This window comes from Pavona decussata, unplaced genomic scaffold, assembly GCF_977016875.1.
Source record: "Pavona decussata unplaced genomic scaffold, jaPavDecu1.1 SCAFFOLD_155, whole genome shotgun sequence".
NCBI lineage: Eukaryota > Metazoa > Cnidaria > Anthozoa > Scleractinia > Agariciidae > Pavona > Pavona decussata.
The window spans coordinates 3,308,892-3,331,602 of NW_028145567.1; the positions used below are offsets into that span (position 1 = coordinate 3,308,892).

General features: G+C 39.2%; 1 protein-coding gene and 1 long non-coding RNA gene across 3 annotated transcripts in view; one reads left to right on the top strand and one right to left on the bottom strand.

Annotated features, from left to right (window-relative positions):
• LOC146465903 (uncharacterized) overlaps window positions 1-12,246 on the top strand; it is a 56,408-nt gene extending 44,162 nt beyond the window's left edge. For both annotated transcript variants that reach the window (XR_014868180.1, XR_014868179.1), the window contains exons 5-6: window positions 6,569-6,678; window positions 12,163-12,246. This is a non-coding gene — a long non-coding RNA (uncharacterized LOC146465903). The remainder of the gene's footprint in view (window positions 1-6,568; window positions 6,679-12,162) is intronic.
• On the bottom strand, window positions 5,214-22,644 carry LOC146465907 (uncharacterized). The gene is made up of 8 exons (XM_085128086.1): window positions 22,581-22,644; window positions 21,302-21,362; window positions 20,790-20,876; window positions 19,154-19,412; window positions 16,302-16,684; window positions 12,124-12,297; window positions 7,580-7,862; window positions 5,214-5,759 (listed from the first exon to the last, which is right to left on the bottom strand). Exons 2-8 carry the CDS (start codon window positions 21,351-21,353, stop codon window positions 5,348-5,350), a joined length of 1,650 nt encoding a protein of 549 aa, XP_084984212.1. The 5' UTR covers window positions 21,354-21,362; window positions 22,581-22,644; the 3' UTR covers window positions 5,214-5,347.
• Between the last annotated feature and the right edge of the window lie 67 nt (window positions 22,645-22,711).

Here is a 22,711-nt window from a genome sequence, read left to right on the forward strand (position 1 = left end):
AATGGGCGTTAACCATTCTAAAGAAAACCCTATTATTGCGGAACACTTATCAATGAATGCCTAATTGTTTAGGTATTCTTCCAATTGGTGTTCTTAGTTGGGAATAAACTTCAAGTCTACCTGTTAAAATGGAGAAACGATAATTTATTGAAAAGGATCAGTGGCAGGTGAGCGCAATTGAAAGTGGTGAGTTGTGCATGTGTTGTTGGTTAACGTTGTTAGTGGCGCGATGCGGGGTGTATAGTTGGATGGGAAGTTGTTACAGTTGAGATGTTGTAGTCAGGATGTGTTCGAGCGTAATCATGACTTTATAGATAAAACTTACAGTGAGGAAGGAGAGACAATAGGACGGCAAAGAGCAACCGTAGGGTCTTCATTTTCCCTGTTTGAAAAAATAAAGTGGAGATCAACGTAAATCACTAATCTTGCAAGTAAGTACTCGGCCTTGTCCGGTTGACGCCAATCGTGTCAAACGTCTTAAATCAAGGTGAACTCAACTCAACGGCAGAACGTTGGGGGCTTTTCAAAACGATAATAACCCAAAGAAAGCGGAAAAGTCTCAATACTGTAAAAAAAATAATGGCTCGAAACTGCGATGTCACAACCTTGGCCTATTTCCCCTCAAATCACTGCTCTGGATTTCGTTACATATAAAATCAAACAGTTTTGATCTTAAACTATACAATGATAGCGAACAACACAAAAATGGAGAACTTAGAAAGTCCTTCGCTTATTGTCACGAACATACCATCTGAATCAACTAATAACTAAATATAATTCAGTTGGTCATATGATAAAACACTGAGTCAGCGCGACATTGTCCCGGAGGACGGGAAATATTTGGATTCCGAGCAAATGTTTCCGTCCGGCTCTCCCACTGGATTTCTTATTACATGTTACATTGTCATTACATTTTCGTTATATTAATGATCATAAAACTTGTCAAATGTTCGATTTATGTTTCAGTTAATGATAGGAGAAAGCAAGCGTCGACGTCTTTCTCTCATGTTTATAGCATTGAGCGAGGCAGCCATATTCTCGGTTGTTGTTTTCGTTTAGGTTCCTTTACTTTCAAACTTCTATCAGAAAAAATCTCTCTGAAAGAGAATGTTTATAGCCTTGAGCGAGGCAGCCATATTCTCGGTTGTTGTTTTCGCTTAAGTTCCTTTACTTTCAAACTTCTATCAGAAAAAATCTCTCTGAAAGAGCATGAACTGTTTTTCGTCAACAGCATTTTTAAATTTACTTACATCAATTTAATATATTCTCAACTGAAATCCAAAGAAAGAAAGGCTTTACAGAAAACCAAGAATTTCCAAACAAATGGAGATAATTAAAGATGAATGACATTTTACTAACTCAAACGTTTTTATTCCAAAAAGGCACGGTAAATTTGGAAAGCTTTGCATAACAATCTTACCTGTTAACATAACAATAGAACCTCTTCTGTTTTGCTTAGCACTGGATGATGATACTAGTCAGAATACCTCGGGGAATTAAGACTGGACAAATCTTCTAGCTTCCGTTTATACTAAGTAAAGTAATCAGTGACTGGATACCAAAAGAAATGTAAATACTCTCTGTTAGGTGGCATGACACCTTAATGGAGAAAGTTTACTGAACGGTTAAACTTGGTTACTTAGTTTCTTCCTAAGGGAACCAAGAAAAGATTTCAATTAAAAAAAGGCCGAATGAATAAGAAACGTCCTCGTTTTATTTTTGCAAAAAAATAATCTGAGGTCTGATCTGCTTGGTATTATGAGGGATGAGTCACAGTTTCACGCAGAACAACTCTATCGTCCTGTAAATTTCTTTTAACTGTTACTTGTTCGTCTGTTTTTTGTTTGTACTGACCAAACTGGTGCCCATTGACCTGACATTTAAATGTCACCTTTGCAGGTATTGAAACAAAGTGAACGTTTTTATGTTTTTTCATAATAGGAAACTAAACCCAAAAGCTGAGCACAAAATTGAAATATAACTTTCTTCTTTGACACGACGGCATTTTGTTTGTTATCCCCGTAGCGTCTTATTCGGTCCAGTTTCTTGTTTAACTTGCCGGTTATATGTTTACTCCAAAGTCAGAAAGGCTTTACAGAAAACCAAGAATTTCCAAACAAATGGAGATAATTAAAGATGAATGACATTTTACTAACTCAAACGTTTTTATTCCAAAAAGGCACGGTAAATTTGGAAAGCTTTGCATAACAATCTTACCTGTTAACATAACAATAGAACCTCTTCTGTTTTGCTTAGCACTGGATGATGATACTAGTCAGAATACCTCGGGGAATTAAGACTGGACAAATCTTCTAGCTTCCGTTTATACTAAGTAAAGTAATCAGTGACTGGATACCAAAAGAAATGTAAATACTCTCTGTTAGGTGGCATGACACCTTAATGGAGATGTTTTTTCATAATATGAAACTAAACCCAAAAGCTGAGCACAAAATTGAAATATAACTTTCTTCTTTGACACGACGGCATTTTGTTTGTTATCCCCGTAGCGTCTTATTCGGTCCAGTTTCTTGTTTAACTTGCCGGTTATATGATTACTCGCAGTTACTAAAGCAAATAAAAACAAGCAAACTGTTTCCCATACAATAGATGATTAAATGTGAAATTACTGAAATAGTTCATGATACTTAAATATTACTTTAGTGGATCTGTTCGATGTCAAAATAGTGATTATAGACCTAATGTCACATTAGAACACTCATTTTCTTGATACCATCGGGAGAATTTACTGATGGACTTGTCCTGGGAAAGCCAAACGTCAATGAATGCCTCTGAAATCGAAGAATCATTTAATCGTTCATTTCTGCTTTCAATCAGATATTTTGCTTTTAAAATTTTGTTTTTAATACTTCTCCACTATCTAAATTTAGGAGCCAAACCCATGTCATTACAAGAGCGCTTGCTCGAACCGTAGAAAACAAGGTTCTACTAGAGGTTGGCCTTGTCGAGGAGATAATTGACTGTGTACCGAAGCTTGTCTTCGTCTGAGCTCCAAACAAAGCTGCCATGACGCGAAGTTCGAATCGTTTACTGACGAATATTCCCTCAGCACGAACCTTTCGCTAGGTTGAGAAAATGCGATTTTCCAAAAATATATAATGGTGATTTGCTCTCTAATGTTTTTGATTGATTTCTCTCGTTATTTTAGTTAACGCGGGCGATTTCTTCCGCCCGGCGCCTTCACGTTTCCCACCTCCTCTTTTCATGTCCCTTTGGAGACACGATCCATACTGGTTTTAACCAAATATGATAAAATAATGTCATAGGATGAACAAAAGCATACTCAGAAACGGGTTTTCAGTAAAAAATTGAAAATCCAATAAAACACTGGGAAGATTGAAGCGGACTTCTAGATGTATTCGAGGCGTACCTTTGACTTCAAGCTGACCGAAAACTAGTGTCCAGGTCAGCGCGTCACAAAGCTGACTGTGTTCCTTTAGATGCGCATAACTTTTGGTTTAGAACTTTCGGGTCTAAGTTCTGAACACAACGTCAATTTTCATTCTTGTTATTGTTCTAGTTTACTTGATAAAAGTCTTTGTTAAAGTTAGGAATCTTGTATTTTAAATTCTAGAAAAATCACCGAAGAATTATTGTCCAATCGTTATGAAGTGTCGGGGCGGACATGTTGGAATAAAGTGTGTTGGTTTTGAGTCTGTGGCGGTTACTGCACTACATATACATATAATGGTTTGGCATTGCTATTCAGTAGCTTCAATCAGTTGGCAGTCAATATGGTTGAGTGAGAATCCTCAATGCCTGTTGGACAGTTAGTAGACTACAAAACCGGATTCCGGTTATGAACCGACAGCGAACTGGGATCGACCATGTGATTCTGGCGCTTCGGCTCATGGTTGAAACAAGGTTGAACACCTTATGATGTTTATACAACAGAAACTCATTTTGAATTTAACAGCCATGAACCTCGGGTCGTTTTCGTCCTATATCCTGATGTCCACTATACTAACGTGGGCAAGCTGACAAAAGTGGTAATTTTTAACTTATTTCATAGAGTTAGCCTTGAAAACACCTGACCAGTTTTCAAATCGGTGCTTTAAGGCCCCAAATAACCTGCGTTTAGCACCAAAACACTACACTGTTCCCTGCCTAAATGGAACTCTATTCTCTCAGTTCTTCACTGAAAACAAGAGGCTATTACCAGCTTAAACTCGGGCCATATTTGACCGCGTGGTGCGTAAGTCTACGATCTTTTAGCAGTGATAACCTCCAGCATCGCTAACTCCACCAAATCGATAAATACAGAGATATAGTGAGGCAATAAGTAACCACCAGATACAATTCCATTACTTGCAGTCAGAATGAAATCAAGGGGAAAACAACATTTGTTAAGTAGAGTACCTTGTGCTTCAATTCCCGGGCTTAAATCCTTACGTTTTTACCTTTGATTTGGAGACAGAAACCATTTGTTCATTGATTATGTTTCAATACTAACCGTGAGTCAGATATGTATCTGTGTGACCCCGGGTCATGATGACGCTAAAAGATCGCAATTTCCGGTATGATCGTCGTGAAGGCCACATTCAAGTGTTCTACCCTTTCAACCAAATCTTGAACAAGAATTTCTGTTGTAGGCTACATCGGGACTATGATCATGAAGAATACTATTTCATGTAAACATCATAACGTGTCCAACCTTGTTTTGGAGTACCCATTCTAGAAACAACCTTTAACTCATTTATCTATCATCGCTGATCATCGCTAAGTATAGGGGAATCTTTGCTGTCGTCATTATTCGCATTTTCCCTCATTGCCAAAAATCAAACAACAGGCTATAAACAAATGGACACCACAAACTAATAAAAATGTCACTGGTGGTAGTTGCTGGAAGTAGTGCTGTGAAATGTTGAATAGTCTCAGAGAAATTAGCCTTCAACAAGTGTGAAACTTTCAAAAAATGCGTGGATGGCTGGCCCAGCCATACATTCTTTTTAAAATGTTAAGTAAAAAAAAAACTATTCAATTTTCCGAAAATTCCAAGTTTGCCAAGCTCTTTCAATTTGTGGAGACCATTTATTGGTAGCTAATTGTATCCTTTATGTTAATACAGGCTAGTGAGGCTAGGCTTGTAAACAAAAATCTGCTTTTCAAGAGCACGCAGTGAACAAGGTCTTAAAGACTATTTATAATTTCTTTTTCTTTTTTTTTTATTAAAAGCAGAGTCATCGCTCGTTTCTGTCAAATTACAGTCATTTTATTTCACTGATGTACTAATTAAGAACATAATTAACCTTGCTTAGCTTCGTTGACAGTTCCTCATTGAAAGCTAATACTTTATTGTAGAATTCAATTTCTGATGAAATTAATACTGTCATGGTTGGCATTTCGTTGGGCTGATTAAAGAACCCTCCGCATTGGATTTCACAGACTCGTAGAAATCATCCCAGATCACTACCGGACTGAACTTTCTGAACCCTTCGCATGTTTCCCTGACCTTGCCTATCTCTCCAATTGTAAGGACTCTGTCCCATAAAGCGAACCCGCTAATTTGCACCTCTTCACTCGTGCGAGAAACCGATTGGTCCACGTGATTGGCTACACCCATTAAGGTCATATATTCGCCTCCACTCCTCTCGCTTGCTCGACAGTGATAACGTCGTAGATTTTTGGGTCTTTTTATCGGGATTCCATTTCTGTAGAACCTTGCATTATTGTTATTTGCTCTCCACGATACACATAAATGACGCCACCTGTTTAATTGAAGTCCACGAATTTCCACTTTGCTGTAAGAGAATGATGAAGCCAAATGTTATAAGGTCAGTGGGAGGAGGAGACCTGGGACGAGTTGCCTAAAACTTAACGGCGGGCGTAAATGCTATCATCAGACGTTAAAATACTGAATGTGACTGGGCTGAAGGTCTGGCGTTAGCAGTTACGCCCGACGTTAAGTTTTATGCAACTCGTGCCTGGAGCGAAATTTACGAAGGCCGCCTGCAGTATATCTATCCTGAACAATAGGGAGCTTAAGCAGTGACGACGGCAACGGCAACGAAAACGTCACCTGGAACTATAACTTTATTTCATTTGTGCTACTTCGCGATTATTTCAACTCATTCAACTTCTACAGAAATGGCGAACTATCCAGGAACCAAATTGGTTGGAGTGGCGTTCAAGTTAAGAAAGAAAATGAAAAATTCACCGTCGTGTGCTCACGTTTTCCAAAAAACCTACAATTTGGTCATTTCACGTTGTTGTTTTGCAGAGGACAGCAAAGAAATGTACCAAAATGTAAGACGCACATACAGAGCGATTATTTTTTGCTCGTTAAACCTATTGTTTTGTGGCGTTGTCGTTGTCGTCGCTGTCGTCGTTGCGGAGTAAGGGCTTGAAAGCTGGTGCAGACTGCTTTCAAGCCAGTGTGCTTGTTGAAACTTTAGGGGCTGATCGCCAAGCATGCGCAGTAGCCTGCTACATAACTCAGTGTTGGGCCTAACTTTCGATAGGTGACTGCATGTTACGTTTCAAGAGCACAGGGGTGGGAAACGGAGGGTTATGACACTTTTAACTCAGTTGAATTTCTTTTGTTTCCTAGGCTATAGTGAAAGGCGGCATAGTTTGGGCCAAGATCTCCAGTCAGATGCCTGGCCTGAATAATGGATGGGCTTATGCTGACACAAAGCCTAGGTGCATGGCTCAGTGAAGGTGGGTGACTGGCAGCTGTCCGTCAAAAGTACAGTGGGGAGAAGGGGAGTGATACTGGCTACAGGTGAAGTTTGGGCCTTTTACAGTTTGAGGGCAGGTGCATTTTTGCAAATCCAACCTCTTCATATGAGCCCGTTGACCGCGGGCTCGCCCGGTTAGCGGGGCGAATTTGGTCTTTTTTTTTTTTTCATTTGCCTATGGAAAGTTTCATCCCGGTTACAGAGACGAAAAAGATGCCGGATTCTTTGCTTTGGCCTTCACGTCCTTTGAACGTCTGTCGAAATCATACGGCAACTGTAAAGCACCCACAGCTCTGAACATAAATGCATCGTGTACATAAGGTTTTGCCAACCCCACTTACAGTTCTTGGTACTGAATTTGTTTATCGGCGTCGAAATCAAGACTTTTATAGGCCATTTTTGGGAAGTCCTGGTAACGGGCTGGAGTTTATATATGGAAAATATCGTCAGTCCGTTTACAGAGATCTCGGTTGCAAATCCAAACATCTCAGTAACGAAACTAACCGCCTTCTCATCAACACATGGAAAGTTTTACAAAGGAAATGCAGATGAGACGAGATCTTGGAAACCGGGCTTATATGAAGAGACCATGAGCTATACATGTAGCTTGAGCATAAGCACTGCCTTCAGTGATGAATTCGCAAAACAAATCAATGAAATCATGGACGATGATGTCATAATATCGATATGGAAATTGATATCGAAAAGAATGTCAGATATCGGTAAATTGCTTACTCATATCAGATCGATTTGAAAAACTGGCATCGGCCAACCCTCAGTAGACATAACGTAAGTATCCATCCACAATCATCACGATTACCTGAAGCAATCCAGGGACGGGATTTCACACGGCTTAATCACCATATACATGTATTCCTTACCACTTTTCGTTCTCGGGCACCCCAGGCTTCATCCAGAAGATCTTAAAAATGTATCTGTACATAGCTTTTTTCTTCAATTTACCAGGAAAGGTAAGTCTGAGACCAAAACCGTTGTTCTGCACACTTGATTTGTATTCCACGAGCGTAAAATCCGTAAATTGCCCACTAGTTAACTTCACCCAAATGCACATGGTCATTTCTGAGAGCCGTTCAGGGACTTTAATGGTCTTAGCCTGGTCACGTTGAATCAATTGGTTGTTAAGTCGAACGTCAAAAGTAATAGCTGAAGAGAGAAAAAAAAAGACATATGGTACACAGCTTAAGGACGGTGTCTCCTTTTGCTATTGCGCATACATTCTGCGCATCTGCGAGAAAGTCGAGTTTCTATTGGCGGTGCCTGTTAAAACAGAGATATTTTTGCGCGGCTTATAACTTCGCGGGAAATGCAGATCTTGGCACGGGTTATTGGAATCCGAAAAGAAGGGTAGGTAGGGGTAAGCGCGCATTTTCCGTCTCACAACCCTTGTTTGTATATAACTCTGTGGGACGTTAAAGAACCCACTCACTGTTCGCAAAGAGTAGGGGACGTAGTTCCCGGTGTTGTGGTCTGTTCTTTGTGTGTATACTCTCATGGTGGGCGCATTTCATCATCACGTCATGTTAAAATGCGCGTTACAAGTTACAAGTATTCGGTATTCAGTATTCGGATATTTAAGCTGGAATTTGAAAAAAAAAATGCCCATTGTATTGTGTTTTGGCACTTTCTAGAATTATTGTTGCTTAATTATCTCAAAAATAAAATGCGCGGTTACCCGCCAATTTTCTTTTTGGGTTCCAATAGTCCTTGCTAAGATCTGCTTTTCCCACATAGTGATAAGCCGCGCAAAAATACTTCGGTAAACTAAAATAGAAATATCCTTAATGTTTGTTATGTCATAGTTACGCGTGAAAATTAATGAATAGAGACAAGCATGAGCGATGAACAATAAGGCGTTTGATTGACAGTGAGGCACGAGATTCGACTTTGTATCATGCATTACGACATACGACCGCCGACCGGTTGGCTCAGTTGGTAGAGCACCGGGCTCCCGTGCAGGAGGTCGCGGGTTCAAACCCCGGCCGGACCAACACTCAGGGTCCTTAAATTAATTAAGGAGAATAGTGTTGCCTTTGTAATGACATATCTGCAAATGGTTAGACTTTCTAGTCTTCTCGGATAAGGACGATAAATCGTAGGTCCCGTCTCACAACTCTTGTTCATAATAACTTTGTGGGACGTTTAAGAACCCACACACTGTTCGCAAGAGTAGGGGACGTAGTTCCCGGTGTTGTGTTCTTGCCTTCTATCTTTCACACTCATGCTTGCATGGGTTGAGTGGGTGGGTGAGATCTAATATGGACCGATAGCGCCTGCCAGAGGCGCCTTCACATGCTGACGTCCGATCTCACCCCATAGAATTGTAAACCGCCCTGAGACTTGGTGATATGTGCGGTATATAAGAATTCATTCATCATCATCATCATCTTGCTCAAGTAAGAACCAAGAATATATGCGGGGAATTATCTGGTGTCTCCTGATAGTAGTTTCTAGATAATCTGATACTTGACAATATCCAACAAATTCAGGGCACCTCTTCATGTTATTTTGTGAGTACGACTGCAAAGTAGAAAATATCATCCAGAAGTCACTTTCTTCGTGACCCGCTCGAATATTACCGAATTTGTTAGAGGCTGTATTGTCCCATCAGCGTAAGCAAGTCATAACTACCGAATGTTCGAGACGGGTGACTTTTCCATTCCTATAAGGGAAAATTTAATTCTCGCTGCCCGATCGGACAAAAGCAGCTGCAAAACTCTGTGCTATATGTTTGACTTTTGCCTGTTCGGTTACATTAGCCGAAATGGTCCTCTACAATCGTTTACGTTCTTGGGCACATTCTTCCTTCAAAAGTAAGTAGCTCAACGGTTTCCAGCATTTCCCCCAAGTTACAGTTTGATCGATCACCACCACCACTCTTTATCAGTGTATACTACAATAATGGAATCAAACAAATGTCCAATTATTGAGAAACAAGTTATAATTTTTTCTCTCGATTTTAAAGGTTGCCATAGTAACCACATAAGCTGTTAAATGCAGCTCTAAATTTAGCTTTAGTTTATTGTTAACTCGAAAACTATATCAGTGATCCCGATATTTTTATTCTGGAACTGTAATCACCATGTTCAGCCGCAACGTTTTGCCAATTTTAAGAAAAAATGTAGGAAGGGGTTCAGAACCACTTTAAGTTATCGAAAATTTAAGGTGGCTCTGAATCCTTCCGAACATATTTTCTTTTAATAAAAAAAGATTTGCAAAAAGTTGCGTCTTGACGTGTTAATTACAATTCGACAGTAACTAGTATGGGTCACCGAGCTCGTGTTTGAGTTATAATCATTTAAAGGGAACCTCCACTCTTACAACAAATTGACGGGTAAGCGTTGGAAATACAGTCGAACCTCCCTTTGCGACCACCTCTCGTAAGCGACCACCTCTCATTAGCGACCACTTTTCCAAAATACCAAAAGTTTTCAAGTCAAATCACTATAGATGGAACCTCTCGCAGGCGACCACCTCTCGTAAGCGACCACCTCCCGTAAGCGACCACTTTCAGAGATGATTATTTAAAACTTCCAATTGTTTTTAACCTCCCGTAGGCGACCACTTGACACACAATCTGCTGTTTCTCTCACGGGCGAAAATTGACTGTAACATATTGGGCCACATCATTACAGCGGATGCCGTATTTATAGCCGGAGCTACCGGAAGTGTCTCCCGACATTGAAACAAATGATAACATATACATGCACTATAGTGTACACCGAAATAAACTTTAATCAGGTTGAATCCCTATAGGAAAGAAACTTTCTTATCTTGCAAATAGCATACATGTACATGCACGACCGGTGATGACTCTCTCAACCTTGTATTATCCAACAGAAAAATTGTGGCGATAAAGAACGTCAACTGGATTATGTAACAAACAAACAAACGCCAAAGTTGTTGATGTGTTACGCTTGAAATGTAACATTGCAAACATGCCGTTTACTGTTTGCTCCTAAATCAGGCAGTCTAAAGAAAAGTTTTTACTTTGGGTTTAGATAAGCACTGGCAAAAGGGTTAGGTGTCCGCAATTACCATATGTAAATTACCCGAAATTTAACCCCCCCCCCCCCCCCCTGTGGCCTGACCTCTGGTAAGCGACCACCTCCCGTAAGCGACCACATATCCTTGACATTATGGGTGGTCGCTTACGGGAGGTTTGACTGTAGTGTCTAAATTCTAAATATTTGTCTAAAACGTAGAAATGACATTCAAGTGTGTTAAAAACTAGATATGATTATCGGCAACTTTCGCTTTTATATTTCCTGGGTGCAGCCATTTTGAATTTGATGACGTGTAATGGTTGCCGCTATTGTAATTCAGCAGAAGTTCTTTTGTGTAAAACAATTGAGCAACCTTATTACGTCATGAAATCCAAGATGGCGGCGCGCGGGAAATTTAAAAACGAAAATAGCCGATAATCAAATTATGTTTTTTTCGACACTGAAATATTATTTCCATGATTTCCAATGAAATTCCAAAGAAAATTGAATTTTCAATAATGTAACGTTAACATGTTTCGAAAGTGGAGGTTTCCTTTAAAGCTAAAATAATGTTGTGGTAACATACAAAGTCGAGAAAACTATGACTTGTTCACCAATGATTAGGCATTTGTTTGACATTATGTTACTGCGCAGATGTTTTGGCATCTCGAGATACTCGTGTTTCCTATGGTTGGAAACAGGGGTATTTTTGCGCGGGTTAAAACTATGCGGAGAAAGCAGAACTTAGCAAGTGCTCTTGGTATTTAAAAAGAAAATTGGGGGTAGCCATTCATTTTTCAGAAATAACTGACATTGCTTTGTATTTTAGCACTTTTTAGATTTATTGTTTCTTAATTATCTCTAAGAAATGTGTGGTTACCCCCAATTTTCTTTTTGGATTCCAATAGCCCTTGCTAAGATCTACTTTTCCCGCAAAGTAATAAACTGCGCAAAAATGCCTCTGTTTTAGTAGGCACCGTCCTTAACTGATCAAAAGTGGTAGTCAAAGTTTAAGTGCTGGAAACCGGTGCCAGCCACCTTAAAAAACGGCCAATAAACACATTTTTGGAACGTTGTTACCGTTCTCTTTGACATTAAGCACTTACCACCTTTCCAAGAGACCTAATGCCTCACAGCTTAACTAAGTGAAGGCCCCACATATAAACATAACTGTTGTCGTTGTTGTTGGTGGTGGTGGTGTTGGTGGTGGATTGGTTGGTCACTGGGGTTATGGTCTAAATCCACGTTCTTCCTTGTCCGAATGGATGAGTGTAATTGAAAAAAAGATTCTTGTCCTTGTCCATGTGGTAAGTCACAATTATTGGTCAGAACATGTACATTTACATAACGTCAGCTTACTATAAAAAGCATCGTTAAAACGATAATGCAAAACAGAACTTAAATGGTTATTGGCATCTTACGACATTCCTGTGTGTTGCACCACTGTGTTTCTTTATCAGGTCCCTGGCTGCTGCAGCCTCCAGCTCCAGACGGCGGGGGGTTTGTACAAGTTCTTGTGCGTGTTTGGAATCCTCCCCCACAAGAAACACTGCATCCACTAAACGCTGACCATTGAGAGTAACCGCCGTCCAACGCTATAAGGTAGGAAAAAGTTGTCAATACATCCATTTTTGTTGTTTAAGGTGGCTTAATACAGTTTCCAGCACTTCACATCACTTATACTTTGACAGATCAATATACTACCATCCTTTATCAACTAATACAACAATAATGGTATCAGGCAAATGCCTAATCATTGGCAAACAAGTTAGGGTCACAATAAGTTACCATGGCAACAAAATAACCTGTTAAAAACAGCCCCAATTTTAGCTTTAAGGACGGTGCCTAGTAACACAAAGTTATTTTTGCGCAGTTTATGACTATGCAGGAAAAGTGGATTATAGCAAGGACTATCGGAATCCTAAAAGAAAATTGGTGGTAGCCACGCATTTTAGATAATTAAGCAACAATAATTTTAAAAGGTGCTAAATTACAAAGCAATGTCGGGCATTTTTTTCCCAAATTGAAGCTTTTAATTATTATCTCTGAAAAATACATGCTTTCTGATAATAAAAGGTTTCGTGAAGCACTTTACAACAAAAATGAGCGATTGTCTTAGGCAATCCATAGAGATTCAGTAGTCCGCAGAATTCTTCCCAAACACATTGCTGATTTACTGTGTCCAAAAGGAACCAGATTAGCTCATCTCTATGGATTGCGTAAGACACACAAAAAGCATCTGGCCATGCGACCAATTCTTTCTGCAACAGGGACTTACAACTACGCCCTAGCAAAATGGCCACATGAGAAGTTAAAGCCCTTCTCAACTAACAAATACACGATGTCCGATATCTTTGAGTTTGCTCAGCAAATCCAACATCTTCAAGTCAACGAAAATGATATCTTTGTATCGTATGACGTTTCTGTATTATTCACAAGTGTCCCCTTGGAAGAAACGATCCAGATTCTCGCTAACAAAGCCTTTGCCCAGAACTGGTTAACGAAACGCATCAGTTAAACATCACCCAGGATGATCTTGTTGAACTATTGAGGATCGGGTTGCTACAAAACATCAACTTTTTCAGTTTAATGGACATCTTTATGAACAAATTGACGGAGTTGCCAGGGGCTCGCCCTTAGCCCCACTTATGGCGAATGTTTTCATGTGCTCTATCGAAGAGAAACTGGAAAGCAAAAACAAATTGCCTTCTTTCTACAGAAGATACGTGGATGATACCTTGGCCACGGCACCCGATATTCCATCTACTGAAGCCTTTCTTACAACGCTGAATGATAGAAACAGTCACCAAAAACAAGCTACCCTTCGTTGGAATGGAAATTGAAATGAAAGGAAATCAACTAGCAACAAGCGTCCACAGAAAAACGACCAACAAAGGTCTCTTACTGCACTATCAAAGTCATGTTGACAATAAGTATTAACACTCACTCTTAAAAACAATGTTAATTCGCGCACACCGCCTTTCAGCTTCTCCGGATCTTTTTACTGATAAATGTAACAACCTGAACTCAATGTTCCTGAAATTGAAGTATCCTCCGTGACTTATTGAATCGACCATCAGCAGTTTCATCCGTTCACAAGATCAAGTCGAACCACAACCCGAAATCCTACTAGATCATCCCATTACAATTGTCTTACCATTCAACTTTGATCAGAGTTCGGCCGACGCTGTACGAAAAGATCACAGCGAGCAAGAAAAATGGAAGTGATTTGCGCCCAGTGTTTACTAGCACAAAAATTATTGATGATATCAGGAGGCTCCTGATGATATCAAAGTGGTGGAGGCCAAACATCCCCTGATTAACCAACACTGCGTTGTTTATAAATTTTCATGTGATCTGTGCGATACAGATTATGTGGGATATACATCCCGACATCCCTTTCAACGCATCACTGAACGTAACCATTCTGCTATTGGTAAACACCTGAAAGAAGAACACAAGCTGCAAGCAACTAATCTACAAGACCAGTTTATCGTTCTAAAGAAATGCCGCACAAAGTTTGACTGCCTGACCTATGAGGTGCTGTTTAACAGCAACATAAGGATTCAGTTCGCGCCAAACTTTTTACATAACAATTGAATGCTTTAACTCCCTTGTTTATTCCCTAAATATTTTCACACTTTTGTTTACTATATATATGATTAATTTTACCCTGTACTTCGAACTTGATAATGATGACATGGAGTCATCGAAACGTCGTTCACTCTTTAAATACATGCTTACCTCCAATTTTCTCTTTGGATACCAAGAGCACTTGCTAAGTTCTGCTTTCTCCGCATACTTAATTAGTCTTAAGCCGCGCAAAAATATCCTTGTATTACTAGACACCACCCAAAGGAAACCCGAGTTTCTCCAGATGCGCAGAACGTATGCCCAGTAACAAAAGTAGGCACCGTCCCTAAGTGATTATAACTCAGAAACGAGCTTGTTGACCTCCATTTTAATTATGGAACTTTAATCAGCGTGTTCAGATCCAACTTTTTGCAAAACTTAAGACGTCTGTAGTTAGGGATTCAAAGCCGTCTTAAATTTTCGAAAATGTAAGATGGTTCTTTTTAACAGGCTATTATCTTGCTATGGTAGCCGATTATGACCATAAGTTGTGCACCAATGACTAGGCATTTGCTTGATACCATTATTTTATATCAATTGATGAAGGGTGGTAGTACTGATCCATCAAAGTATAAGCGCTGGAAAGTGCTGGAAACCGGTGCCAGCCACCTTCATATCAAGTAAGTTAACGTGTAAAAGGAAGATGTAACGTACTATGTGTAAATATGGTTCACCGGCCAGGACGCGAACCCTGGTCTCCTGCATTTAAGGACAGTGCCTACTTTTGCTATTGCGCATACGTTCTGCGCATCTCAAGATACTCGGGTTTCCTATCGGTGGTGTCTACTAATACAGGGATATTTTTGCGCGGTTTAAAACTATGCGGAGAAAGCAGAACTTAACAAGTGCTCTTGGTATTGAGGGTAACCATGCATTTTTAAGAGACAATAAAACTTCAATTTGGAAAAAAAAAACAGCCATATATTGCTTTTTATTTTACGCCTTTTTAGAATTATTGTTGCTTAATTATGTCTAAAAATTGCGTAGTGACCCCCAATTTTCTTTTCGGATTCCAACAGCCCTTGCCAGCCGTTTTCCCGCACAGTCATAAACCGCGCAAAAATACTTCTGTTTTAGTAGGCACCGTCCTTAAAATGGGTTATTCCAGGAAGGGTTAGGGATAGGCTATTCCAAATCAATGTCTTCACTTCCATCCTCATCAATTACGCCAAATTCTCTAAAAATGGACGCTTATTGGGCAAGAGGCACTTTAGCAATGGGATTGGTTATCAGTATTGGCGTACTTGTAATGAGCTTCTGAAGTTGGGCCTGTTTAGAAAGATGACGCTTTCAGAAAGAAATGTGCTTAATCAACTCATTATGCCCGCGGAAGGACCTTGAAAAGCGACGGACCATGAAACCGTAATCAAGAGAGTAATAAAGAAATGAAAATAAAATAAAAGAAGTGAGAAGAAACATAGGAAAGGAAAACTTGGAACAGAGATGTTGAGGTAGAGGGTAGGGAAAATGGCTAGGAATACTTTGAAGAGGATAAAAGGAATCTTATCAAATCACGACGTTAACGCCAACGAAAACGTCACTTAGAAATAAATATTCACGTCATTTGATTTACTTTGTGATTATTCCAATCCGTTCAGCTTGCACAATGCGAACGAATTATCCAGGAACATAATTTAAAAATTCACTGCTGTGTACCCACGTTCTCCTGAAAACTTTGAATTTGATTAATACGCGCTACTGTCTTGCATAGGACGTTGAAGAAATGTACTTTTTTTAAACGGGCGTGCAGAACCACTGTTTACCTTATTAAACCGTTTGTGTTGCCCGTCGTTGTTGTGCGTGATAAGGTTCCTATCATTAAACTAGGTTAGTCACAGTAAGAATCTGAAGGCTTAAGGGAAGTGACAAGGCTTGACTAACTTCCAAAGTGCAATGCTTTGACATGAAATTTCCCTCTTGCAAAATAACCCCGATAAAAAATATTAGAATTGTCGACAACACTTACTTCTAGGGACCTGACACTGGGAAGGCGTCCTTAGCACTGGTTTAAACGCGATATCTCCCCCGCATGCGTCGTTAAAGTCTCGCCAATGTACAAGAGGCTGTCCCATTCCTCCTCCGTTGCATTTTTTAGCTTCATTAATAATATGGGATTCGGCTAGCTCTCTGTTCCATAGATAAAAACCTGTCATTTCAACATCGGTTCCTTTTCTATTTCCGCCTCCAAGTTGCAATGATTTTCCCGCGGGTAATGCTCCACCATCGCAGACTTGATAATCAAGCTGTATTCCATTCAGGTAATATCTTGTAATGCCTATTCCTCTGTCCCGTACAAAACAGACATGGTTCCAGTCTGGACTGTCCATAAGTCGCTCGACGTCAAATTCGCTAAAATAAATAAATAAATAAATAAATAAATAAATAATAATGATGATGATGATGATGCCGATGGTAATCACCCTCATGATCATAATCCTACTTATAATCACAATTTTTTGTACTCTTCTTATCTCAGAGATGAAGTTCTAAGGTCAGCTTGATAGAAATGCGGGGAAGCTAAAGACCGAAATGTGATTGACTTTGTTGTCTAAGGGTGACCCGAAGAGAAAACCGAGAGTCTTATGGCAGCTTAGAATTTGGCTTTGAAAACAAACTCATTGACGAAGGATATTCACAAAATGGACCGAATGGAGTTAAAAAGCGAAGGTTATCTGGGAATCTGGTGGAGAGCGTGATGCACGTTGTCAGTGCGTGGAGGTAAAAGGTCATGCAATGATCACTGGTACCAACATTTCCCAAAGAGGGTTCTGAATGATGTTGAAAAGTGTAACATCCTGTGGGTCGACCTTGACTTCTTTACAGCTAGAGAGATCGACCATCGGAGACCTGACATTGTGGTATTTTAATATCCCACGTGAGTACTAGCTAGATGATCGATGTTGCAATCCGGCCCTAGTGACTACCACATCGCAAAGATTGGGTTGGAAATGCTTGCTAACTACTGAGTATTAGAAGTAGAGATCCCAAGAATGTGAGACGGTGTCTATCACCAATGTGAAAATAATCGCGTCCTAAAGTGATGACGTCGCAAAAACTAAATTTGGCAAATTATGCAATTGGATGAGATATTCGAAAAGAGTTTGATCAAAACTGCCCACTTGCCAAAAAATCAACATCTTATTGCAACTTATGTTCTCATGACTCCATGTAAACCCCTCTTATTAAGCCTCGGTTCTAAACGAGAAGAACTGAGTAGCATTCAGCGAATGGTCAGGATGGTAACTGAGGCATGCGTATGCTTAGGTGTCCTTGACATTGCCACCGTTTGTTTTCTTACAGCTTTAATCTACATGGAAATTGTAGCGGGCTTTTTGCGCTACCTTCGTCTCAGTGATGCTTTCTTTGTAGTGCCACGTGCACAAGACGGCGTTAAAATGGCTTTTCGTGCAGCTTGCGCTCACCCTTGAGTCTGTTTGGCCACCCATTGCAACTCTGTGCATACAAGTGGGAATTTCCAAACTCGCAATGCCTTGAAACTAAACTGATACTTCAGGGAAGATTACTCAGAAAACTGTATACTGTAAATATTTTTTTTTACAAAGTTATACGGACATATTTTTTATTTTGTTCATAGCTATCTTACTTATAGGAATCCTTCAACGTTATAGGACCCATCTCTTGTTTTCCTTTTCAAGTTGTAATTTTATGTAAATTTTGTTTTGGTTAATCTTATCTTATCTTATCTTATCTTATCTTATCTTATCTTATCTTATCTTATCTTATCTTATCTTATCTTATCTTATCTTATCTTATCTTATCTTATCTTATCTTATCTTATCTTATCTTATCTTACTGACCTGTCCCGGGTTGTTCGAAAGCCGATTAACGCTAATCTACGATTAAAAGTTAAGCGAGGTTTTCATTTAGCTTTTTAAAAGTGGTTTTAAAGCCTAAATGCAAGCTAAAGGTAAAGAAAAGTCTAAGTCAAAACTGCGGGGCAAAAATCTTTTCGAAGAATCTTTATTGACTAGTAATTAAACTTGAATCAAAGTTCACGTTAACCCAGGATTAGCTTAATCGGGCTTTAAAAAACTGAGCCCAGGAGATTGTGTCATTTTAAGAAAAAAAAAAATTGGTGTTTGTTTACATGATTCCAGAATTCAGTCTTTCAATTGCTTCAGATGAACGTTTTTGTTGTATCCCCCTTCCCCGAGATCTGATTTTATGGCTTACTCTCTTTGGATATTTTTTACTTTAGAGAACGTATTAAGGGTTTCCTTGAGCAGAATAAATTCCTTCCAACTTAAAGATATATAAACAATAGCCGCCATTTGGCGCGAAAATATGCTCAAATATCTGAGCATATTTTTAAAGCCAAATGGAGGCTATTGTGGCTATTATCCTTCAAATATTTTTCGCAACATGTACCAACGAGTTTGAGTATTTGAACATTTCGTTTAAGAACAGTTTACCGTCAAAAACGTTTAGAGCGTATGTTGTTTTCTGATACTGCTCTATCGACCAGCAGGTTTATCTCTCCTTCTGTCACAAAAGCAAACGTTCCGCCATCTTGACATTAACTGTTCAATTGTAAGCAAGACGCGCCTTGCAGTTTTTGAAATTGGGGAATATTCACGATGATATTCCCCAGTTTTAGCTGGGGTATATTCGGTTACGAAAATATTTGATGGATTATAACGGTGAATTTAAATGTAAATGATTATTCCGACGAATTAAGAGTAATGCTGGACAGCGCTTTCCAGCAGAAATTGAAACAATCGCCAATTTTGTACTTCTGATCATTAATTTGTTTGGCCCCTTAACCTTGAAAGTTTGCGTTACGAGAAGCGGCCTTACCAGTTTTTGTTCCAAAGACCGATGCCAAAGACAAGTTTTTTATATCCATTTACGGTCAAGGAGAAGCTCTCTCTTGTTAGGATATTAGGTTGGTTGCTATAAGCAATCAGGAAAAGCATCAGGGCGGGGTGTCCTATAAGTTGTCCTTGAAACCTTAGCCACATACACATAGTCATTCCATTTTTATCCGGGACATCTTGGAGTTTGAATGGCGCCATTCGTGTAGACGAGGAGAGAGTGATATCAAAAGGACCAATCGCTGCAACGATAGATTAAAAACATTGTTAGCATCCCTACTGATGAAAGTATCTTGAGCCCTTAATTTTGTACTTTAGTCGCGTTGTTGTTGAACTTGACCAGAGGATAAATAATGGGACGAATTAGAGTTTTAAATTGACTGTCATCAAAGGAAAGTAATTACGCTGGCCAATCACAACACGTGAACAACACAATGAACCACTATTGCATGTTTGACTGATGCAAAGCGCGGATAAACGCCCGAAAGCAATTCACGGTTGGTTTTGGATGTACTTTTCAATGATTAATAATAATAATTATATAATAATAATTACTTAATAATTAATTAAGAAGTTTGTGCGAGTTTTGTCAACCATCCAGAGAGCGTAGTAAAGCAAAAACAAAGTAAACGCGAGTTTACTTTCGATAGTCAGTTGAAAACTGCTTTATGTTTGTCTGCCCACTAAGTACAACTTATAGTGGCTAACTTTATCCAGCAGTGGACAGATGTGTGAAGCAAGCACTTCTCTCAGTTTTAATAGTGAAGGCTTTTGGAACGTGTTTTCGTTGTTGTCAAACCTATTTGTCAGACTTCATAAGTTTTTCCACGTAGCTACAAATATCAGTGCTCTCCAGAACTTTTACTTACATCCTTCTGAATTGATATTATTCCGTTAAACCCTTTTCCCGCGGACGTTTGCAAAAACTAAAAGTCAAAAAGATAACTACTCGGAAAACGTAAAATATAGGTGTAGACAAGAAACAGAAAAGTATCGTAGTATTTCGGTTCTAAACTTAATTTTATAACAACTGTCAAAACTCCTGTGTGCTGATTGGCTCTTAGTTATTGTCTATAAGAGTGCAGACAATTATGATGACGTCACATGTAACGCACGGGTTTTCCCAACGGAAAATAAAGCCAATTCCACTCGTACTTTTTCCATGTTATTGCAAAAAAAAAACAAAAACACACAAAACAAATAGACGGTGGCTTTCTATGGTCTATCATCTTATAGCCCACAAAATGTTCAAAATTTGGCAGTGAAACCGCTCGTTTGCGGCTCGTGATTCCACCTCAGTTTTGAACATTTTATAACGACATTTTATGGTCTATCAGACGATAGACCACAGAAAACTGCCGTCGATTTATTTAATAGAGGACCACCTTCCCAGTGGCCCTGATGAAGAACTAATAAGCTATCAAAAGTTACAAAAATGTCGGCCTCAATCAACGCAGGAGCCCATCTCAATGTTGGTTTCAAGGGATGCCAAAGAACTTGTATTGTTTTAATTTAACGGTAACATTTTTGTAATATTTAACTTCGTGACTGTTAGCTGGTGGATATTGGTTATTTTATTTATTAAGTAAATGTCAAGAATTTAGTGATTTATCACTCACGTTTAGTTCGCCGATTACATGCCTTTTCTCCGCGCAGGTAAGATATTGAAGGAATATACAAAGGAAGACTTTCATCGTATGAAAAACCTGAAAAGCATAGATTAGTTAGAGCATGGTTTCCAGTTTAAGCGTTGGGACCTGGTGTAAAAACATATTTTGAAAGTTTAACTTTAAGGGTAATAACCGTATAGACGACAGGTAGGAAACTGAAAACAAGTCGAACCTTCAGAAGCAGACCTTTGACCTTCCGATACCGCCCAAAATATATAACCATAGGGTTGTGCTGACGTGACGCAAAACTCGAACCCCGGAGCAAACACTTATGCAAGAAAAGTCATTACATCACTCCACTGCACCTTGGCGTTGCATTGTTAGGAGAAGTGAGGTATATTATACGCGAAGATGACGGTAGCTCATTGAAGAGTGCAGATATTGATAGGAAGTTTTTACAGTTGAGATGTTGCCGTCAGGAACAAAATATTAAAGCGTACCACTACATTTGATAAACTTACAGTGCGGAAGAAATGCCATCAGCAGGGCAGAGACCAATCCAAGGGTTGTCATTCTCCCTGTCTGGCAAAAAGAGAAGCGCAAAATCAACGTAAATAACTCGGAAATAATATTGACTATCCGACTGAAGACATACGCATGGAAAGCACGTTTTGGATGGTCCACTCAACTCAATGACGGAACGCGTTCTGAGTGGTTTCGACCGCTAGAGTGTTCGCTCTTATCCTTCTAGCAGATAAGTAACATTATAAATCATATAACTAAATGTAAATATATCAGATATATAAATCATATAACTAGTAGTAATCAAAGATTAGGGAGTGCGTTCGATGATGTCGATCCCAGGCTCTCTCGCCTTTGCCAAGTTGGTGATGACGTCATCCACCCCTGCAAAATCTGCGGGGAATGCCAGATAGGCGTCCCAAGAACCATTCATTCATTCATTCATTCATTGATTTAATCAACATCCCATACAATAATCTTGGCTCCAATCTGTATTAGGAGTACGTCCTTTTTACGTCGAACGCAATTAAAAACTGGATCATTCGATAACGCAGTTCAGAGTTTCGACTGAGTTATAATACTGGACAACATATATCAGCATTACACCATACACGGCCGTCAAATAGTCCTCTGATCTTTCTCGTAAAATGAAATTAGTAAGGTCTAGCCATATTTCTTGGTTTTTTAATAAGAAAAATTATTTCACTGGCTGTTGTCGGATATAGGATAATCATAGTTGGACCTAACACCTACCTAACAGATATGCTAATTGAATATACACCTACTAGAATACTCCACTCCGTTAAGAAAGATCTCTTTGTCGTGCCTAAGTACAATCTTAAAACCTATGGAAAGCGAGCTTTTTCTGTAATCGCCCCAGCGCTCTGGAATAATTTGCTTGTCTGTGATTGTATTAAAACTTCAGAGTCCTTAAGTAATTTTAAAACTCGTGTTTAAACCCTTTTATTTAAACGTTCTTCCTAAATTTAATACGTTGTCATTTGATTTCATTGATTGTTATATTATTTTTCTTATTGTATCCTTGCATAGTTAGAGCCCAGTCTCGACACTTTAGTCCTTTTGGTACATTTCAGTCCTTGAAATTAGACTATTTAGGCCCTAATTTAGTGGAGCCAAATTAAACCTCAATATAGCTCCCGCCGAATCGGCCCCGATTTGGGGACCAAAACATTTTTTGAATTAACAGTATACAACGCAACTGTTTCTATTAATTCAGATTACCCTTATTTTGAACTAATCCATTTTGTATCTACTTACCACTGAATCCGCTTTTGTTTCCCTTGACAATGGATGGAGATAATGATATTATCTTTGAACAGACTGGAAAACTCGTTCAGCCGCTACTGACTTAAAAAGTAAAGGAATCACAGTGACTTGTACCAAAAGAA